The following is a 7,924-nucleotide window of genomic DNA, read 5'->3' on the forward strand; positions in this document are numbered from 1 at the left end:
ATATATATATATGTATATATACATAATCATTTATAAGCATAAATTACTTCATGAATTCATATACACTAAACTGTGTATCAGTCAAATATACTCTCATAAATAATTTTCAAATGATTGAAGGCTAAAGCATACAATTTTCCTGGACCAAAATGTAGTAGCAATTCCTGTGCTGTATGATTTTAGAATGACTTATGTTTGAGACTGATAAGAGATCTCATAGTTGGCATATTATTCTCTAGTCTTATTCTCTTATAATTCTTTAAATTTAATTGAGAGAAAAATTATTGAATGTAGCATTTTATTGTAGTATTTCAACATCAAGGAATAAATGATATGTGGTAATTCATTCAGAATTAATGTTTCGCTTCCTACAAGATGTTTGCTCAGCATCATATCACACATCCTTGTTATTATTACACAATATTTTTGTATTCCAAATAAACTGGACAACAAGGATATATTGCAGTACATATTACATGTCAATATTGGTTTCAGAAGTGATATTCAGTAATTCATCACTTACACAAAACACCACAGTGCTCATCACAAAAATTGCCCTTCTTAACATCCATCACTCAAGTAGCCCATTCCCCACTCAACTCTCTTCATCAACCCTCAATTTGTTCTCTTTTTCTTTTTTTAAGATTTGATTTATTTATTTTACAGAAAGAAAGAGAGCGTGCAAGAAGGGGAAGGAGCAGAGGGGCCAGAGAGGAAGGGGAAAGAATCTCAAGCAGGCTCTGCATTGCTTGACTACATGAATCTGAGATGAGGAACTAAAACCAAGAGTTGGGTGGTAATAAACTGAGCCACCTAAGTGATCCAATTTGTTCTCTATTTTTAGAGTCTCTTTTTTATTAATAATAAATTTATTTTTTATTGGTGTTCAATTTGCCAACATACAGAATAATACCCAGTGCTCAATCCGTCAAGTGCCCACCTCAGTGCCCATCACCCATTCACCCTCACCCCCCGCCCTCCTCCCCTTCCACCACCCCTAGTTCGTTTCCCAGAGTTAGGAGTCTTCATGTTCTGTCTCCCTTTCTGATATTTCCTACCCATTTCTTCTCCCTTCCCTTCTATTCCCTTTCACTATTATTTATATTCCCCAAATGAATGAGAACATATAATGTTTGTCCTACTCCAATTGACTTATTTCACTCAGCATAATACCCTGCAGTTCCATCCACGTTGAAGCAAATGGTGGGTATTTGTCATTTCTAATGGCTGAATAATATTCCATTGTATACATAAACCACTTCTTCCATTCATCTTTCGATGGACACCGAGGCTCCTTCCACAGTTTGACTGTTGTGGACATTGCTGCTATAAACATCGGGGTGCAGGTGTCCCGGCATTTCATTGCATCTGTATCTTTGGGGTAAATCCCCAGGAGTGCAATTGCTGGGTCGTAGGGCAGTTCTATTTTTAACTTTTTGAGGAACCTCCACACAGTTTTCCAGAGTGGCTGCACCATTTCACATTCCTACCAACAGTGTAAGAGGGTTCCCTTTTCTCCGCATCCTCTCCAACATTTGTGGTTTCCTGCCTTGTTAATTTTCCCCATTCTCACTGGTGTGAGGTGGCATCTCATTGTGGTTTTGATTTGTATTTCCCTGATGGCAAGTGATGCAGAGCATTTTCTGTCTCTTACGGTTGGGCACCTGAGTGGCTCCATGGTTGAGAGTCTACCTTTGTTTCAGGTCATGATCCCAGGGTCCTGGGATTGAGTCTTGCATCAGGCTTCCCACAGGGAGCCTGATTCTCCCCCATCCCATGTGTGTGTCTCTCATGAGTAAATAAAAATCTTTTAAAAATCTCAATATTTTATGGTTTGTTTACTTCTCTTTTTCCTTTTTTCCCCTCCTCCCATATATTCATGTTTTGTTTCTTAAATTCCACATGAGTGAAGTCATACGGTATTTGTCTTTCTCTGCCTAACTTATTTATCTTAGCACAATACACTCTAACTCCGTTCATATCTTGCAAATAGCAGGATTTCATTCTTTCTGATGGCTGAGTAATATTCCTTTATATATTATATTCCCCTTACATCTTCCTTATCTATTCATCAGACAATGGACATTTGGGCTCTTTCCATACTTGGCTACTGTTGATAATGCTATTTAAACATCAGGATACATATATCCCTTTACATCACTATTTTTGTATCCTTTGGGTAAATACCTAGTAGTGCAATTGCTGGATCATAAGATAGTTCTATTTTTAACTTTTTGAGGAATCTCTACATTGTTTTCCAGAGTGTCTGCAACAGTTTGTATTCTCACCAAAAGTGTAGGTGGGTTCCCCTTTCTCTGCATCCTTGCCAACACCTCCTGTTTCTTGTTTTGTTAATTTTAGCCATTCTGATGTGTGTGAGGTGGTTTCTCAACATATTTTTGACTTGTATTTCTCTGATTATTATTAATTTTGAGCATCTTTTCATGTATCTGCTAGCCATCTGGATGTCTTTTTTGGAAAAGGCTCCTTTCTGGTCAGATTACTGGTCATTAATATTATTTCTCTGAAGTGTGTTGCTATTTTTACAATTATCTGGTTAATATTTATTAATTTCTTACATTTCTTTGGAGATAATGCTTATCCATTTTGTTTGTTTTTCCTTTTTCCTATTATAGGTCAGGCTCAATAATTGTCTCATTGATATATTTTATCCTTATCAAATTATATGGGCTTACTTGCCATTTTGATGATCAGTGAATCTGGCAAAAATAATACAATTTCCATGACTGCATTTACATCTATGAAATTCTTCCATTTCAAGGGAAGAAAAACATTCTGATCACATAACTGATATAAAATTACCAAGTATGTCTCTTCCTTTGTTTCATCCTGAGTAAGTAGAAAATAAATAAGACAAATAAACTCTTTGTTTAAACAGATGATTGAAAAAAAAGATGATTGCTCTCACCTGATATTCTGATTGAAAAAAAAGATGATTGCTCTCACCTGATATTCTCAAATCTTCCCAGGAGTGTAGAGTTTCCTGATGATTCTCTCTAGATAGGAGGTCCAGATCTACATGCAGTGGTTAAGGTACTATCATAAATATACACATGATATTAGTATTTGCATCTCTACATGTAGCTGGAAATATCCCATATTGCTCTAAAATGTGAAATGCCATTCATATCTCAGGCAGTAGTATAGAGGTTCATTGTTCCTAGAAGCTCTTTTTGAAGTTCTCTCTTTATATATAAAATAATGTATTTCTTAAGTTTTTTACAACTGCAGTAAATTTAGTCTCTGTCATAAAATTCACTAAATAAACTTGTAATGTAATTTTCAGTTACAATTTGGCTTTGAAGATGACAGCTTTCTGCCTTATCTCTCTGGCTCGTGTCTTCATCTAACAGATATACAGAAGAAATAGTCTTGCTTCTTCTCTTTTCTAAGTCACCAAACCTTGAGGAGTGCCCATATTTTTTATGAGATTGGCTCTAGTTGTTGTCCATTTGCAGAAGTAAGGTGATCTGCATAATTTGTAAGAAACTCGTGGTCAATTCTTACTCAGTTTTGATAATCCAGTATCATCAGATATTCTATTAAGACTATGCATATTTATGCATCTGAGTTTATATTCATCGATGCAATGTCCATCGTAAGTCAACATAACTTTTAAACATCATGAACACTATCTGCTTCCAGAAAAGTGAGTTTAGCCATGGTGTACTTCATAACAGATTAGCCATTCCAAGTGGAGCCTGGGAATTTTATACATATAAAATATGACTTAAGTGAAAAATTGCATGAAATAAAAATGTTTGCATTCAAAGCAAAATAAAGAGACTGTGGAAGAAAATTTTTATGATAGTGACAATATGATACTCATTTTAAGTCACACAATTTCCCCTTTGTTATAGGCCTGCATTTTAAATTATAGGTAAAATTAATGTTCTTGTTTGACTTTGTTGGAATCCCTATATTTATTTCTTAAAAATGCATAGGACAAAGACATAGAAAACACAGTGGTCAAAATAAATGGACAGAAATAAAATATACCAAGTGAGGTGACAAGATTTGGAGTCACATTTTAACATATACTGTGTGTATTGGAAAAATATTTAACTTTTTTTGCTTCTAATTTCTCATTAGAAAATGGGAATCAAAGCACTTATACGGCTGTTATAGAATGCAAAATAATCTATAAAAGTGCTTATCTGGGAGCAAAACAAATAGTCAATGTTCAAGAAACAGTACCTCAGTGTAGTAGACTCACTTAATTTTTAACAACTTAACTATTATACTGATCAATGTACTTAACATTATCTTCATGCATTACTAAAAGAGAGATAATTACAATATGTCTAAAATGTTAACAAATACAGAAACAGATTCATTTGGCACTGGGTAACTTGAAGAATAGAACTAAGTGTACTGGGGTTTTACATTTGCACATTTCCTCAACCATCTTTTCAAGGCTCCCTTGACTTCACTATTCCTTAGACTGTAGATGAGGGGGTTCAACACAGGGGTGAAAATCGTATAGAAGGCTGAGACCACTTTATCATGGTTATCTGACCTGTATGATTTGGGTCTCATGTAAATAAAAATAGCAGCTCCATAAAAGAGTCCCACCACAGAGAGATGTGAGGAGCAGGTGGAGAAAGCCTTCTTGCGGGCTTCTGTAGTACGCATCTGAAGAACAGATGAGAGGATGAGACTATAGGAAGTCAGGATGAGGGAAAAGGGGACCAGAAGCATTAACACACAGCAGATGTACATGACATTTTCAAAGACTGACGTGTCAGCACAAGCCAAACGCACCAGTATGGGGGCCTCACAGAAGAAATGATCAATTTCATTAGCCCTGCAAAATGGAAAACTCAGGGTGGCAGCAGCCTGCATGAGCCCATCAGCTGCCCCAAGGAACCAAGACCCCACAGTCATTCTCAGGCATAATTGCCAGCTCATGAGAACAGGGTATCTCAGTGGGTGGCAAACAGCCACATAGCGGTCATAGGACATGGATGCTAAGAGGAAACTTTCTCCACCGCCCAGTGTGAGTGAGACAAAGATCTGCAATCCACAGCCAGCAGGGGATATGGACTTCTTGCCACTCAAGTAGTCAGCTGCCATTTTGGGCACAATGGTGGAGACCAACGTCATGTCCATGAGAGAGAGTTGGCTTAGTAAGAAGTACATAGGTGTGTGGAACCGGGAATCCAGGAGAATCAGGAGAAGGATGAGGGCATTTCCATTCAGGGAAGCAATGGCTATTGTCATCACCACAATGAAGAGAAAAAGGTGGGATCTTGTGTGATTAAAGAGTCCTAGGAGAATGAAATCTATGGTTGTGTTGCTCTTCTCCATGAATTCTGCAGCTGGGATGCTGCAAATGGAAAAATTGAAAAGGAAGGAGTTTTTATCATCTAAAGATCTTAACTTCAATACAGTTTTAGACAAGTATTACATATTGAATCCAAGGTCTTTATTCAAAGTTCTACTTCCTAGTTAAAATGGCTTTTCTTGACTTAATATCTCTTCTCCATAGCTCAACTTTTTAATGTTGTAAATGAGGTAAGGCTATACTTCACACTAAAGTTCATTGGTTGACTGAGATAATAGATCAAATGTATCAAAAGTAGAAGACAACTATCAAGGTCTATGTTGTAAATAGTAAAAACTTAAAATTTACAATATGATTTGTATTGCTACTTGTATCATTATTTGTATTGTTTGTATCATTATTTGTATTGTCATTATTGTGCTTTCCTGAAACCAATATTAACCATTTGAGAAAATAAACACAAAAGTTTGTCATTTACATTTGTTTGACTCACAGATCCTTTTTAAATTTTGAAAATCGTAACATATTCAAATTATTGTTTCAGTTCTTTCTTTAATAAATGAAAATTAAAGTTGTTTTAATGTGGGTTAGAATACTCTGAATACAACAGGTAAGAATAAGTAAACAAATTCTCTAATGAGGAAAGATAATATGTGTGATAGTTGATAAATGTTATTTTCTTATTATTAAATATTTTTATTCCCTTTCACTATTTTTTATATTCCCCAAATGAATGAGACCATATAATGTTTGTCCTTCTCCGACTGACTTATTTCATTCAGCATAATACCCTCCAGTTCCATCCACATCAAAGCAAATGGTGGGTATTTGCCGTTTCTAATGGCTGAGTAATATTCCATTGTATACATAAACCACATCTTCTTTATCCATTATGAGTGGCAAATATCAGAAAGGGAGACAGAACATGAAAGACTCCTAACTCTGGGAAATGAACTAGGGGTGGTGGAAGGGGAGGAGGACGGGAGGGGTGGGGGTGACTGGGTGGTGGGCACTGAGGTGGGCACTTGATGGGATGAGCACTGGGTGTTATTCTGTATGTTGGCAAATTGAACACCAATAAAAAATAAATTTATAGAAAAATAAATAAATAAATAAATAAATAAATAAATAAATATTTTTATTTACCTGATTTTTTATTTTATTTTTATTTACTTTTAAAATTTTTTTTTATTGGAGTTCAATTTGCCAACATATAGCATAACACCCAGTGCTCATCCTGCCAAGTGCAAGTATTCCAACTCATCAATCCTTGCTCTGAAATCTGTGTGTTTCTACATTTTTAATAAAATGAAAACATCTCTCCAGCTTACTAGGGCACCATTTCATCTGGAAATATGCAATATTGGAGACTTTGAATAAGCTAAGTAAATATGAAAGGAAAGAATGAGAGGATCTTTGATGTCAATAAATGCTTGAAGAAAATAGTAATAACTATAATAAGAAGTAAAGTGGTTAATAGTACAGGGATGCAATTTTAAAACAACTTCATTACCATAATTACTAGTCATAGATAAAGTATATTTGGAAATAAACAGCAATTTATTTCAATAAATTAGATATTGATTAACTAATATTAATTAATTTAGATATCTAAATTAGATACCTGGTCATCTTTTATAAATAATTTTTAATATTTAATATAATAGATCCATTTCCTTAGGAGACACAATTGAAATGATTGAGCATACAGAAATGAACATAACTTCATTAGGAAGGGTTTGCATCTTGAGAGCTATTGTACTCTGAAAACAAGATTTCTTGCATTTACCATTTTTTTAGCTCCATACTAAACCAAACCCGTGAACTCATGAAGAGTAGAAGAGCATATAGCTTTAAGAACCCAATTCTCTTTTATTAACAGAAAAATGCACAAATATATCTCTTTTGCTTTTGTACATGTATACATTTGCAGATATATCTATTTCTGATATGGACAGTACAGAAATATTTCATCTAAGGCTTTAGAAACATCATTATGTTTAGCCCATCAAGAATTTGTCTGGCCATTCATATCCTGCTGCAGAGTTTGGGAGAGTGATGATGTATTTTAATCTGAAGGGTTTAATTTTTTAAATTCTCTAATGCTATAAAAATTAAATGACAGACCCCACCTCTTGCAAATCCATCTCACACACATGCAGTCTTTTTAAGGGACATGTGAAGAGGTGGTGCCAATGTCTCTCTATATTGCTACCATCGCCTTGTGAGCATTTATATTTGAACTAGAACTAACACAACAGCACATGGTAACATTGTCGTCTTTGAGATGGCGTGTTTAATCACTGGATACCAAACAAATAAGCAATCTATCTATCACAGTATTGCAAAGTCTTGTTGATTTACAGCACATTTTATCTAGCAAATATAGCCCAGTGTTATATATACTATTCAAGACATCTCTCTTCTATTACTGCCATGGCCCTTAGACTCCTTGATCACAGTCTTCCTCTGCCTTCCTTATAACTTTAAATCATCCTCAGACTCATCTTATTGATGCAGGGATGTATGGGTAAAGAACACTAGACTTTAGATACGTAGTTCTGGTTTAAGAATAATTTCTGTCATTTTCTGTATATTCAGTGAGGAGTAAATTAC

General features: G+C 35.0%; 1 protein-coding gene across 1 annotated transcript; it reads right to left on the minus strand.

Annotated features, from left to right (window-relative positions):
- Positions 1-4,386: 4,386 nt before the first annotated feature.
- On the minus strand, positions 4,387-5,331 carry LOC140609388 (olfactory receptor 2T33-like). The gene has a single exon (XM_072784734.1). The coding sequence runs from the start codon at positions 5,329-5,331 to the stop codon at positions 4,387-4,389; it is 945 nt and encodes a 314-aa protein (XP_072640835.1).
- Positions 5,332-7,924: the final 2,593 nt, after the last annotated feature.

Source organism: Canis lupus, chromosome 18 (assembly GCF_048164855.1).
Source record: "Canis lupus baileyi chromosome 18, mCanLup2.hap1, whole genome shotgun sequence".
In the NCBI taxonomy this organism is placed as follows: Eukaryota; Metazoa; Chordata; class Mammalia; order Carnivora; family Canidae; genus Canis; species Canis lupus.

Coding starts and splice junctions, on each gene's coding strand:
- LOC140609388 (XM_072784734.1), bottom strand. CDS start 5,331: ATGGAGAAGAGCAACACAACCATAGATTTCATTCTCCTAGGACTCTTT.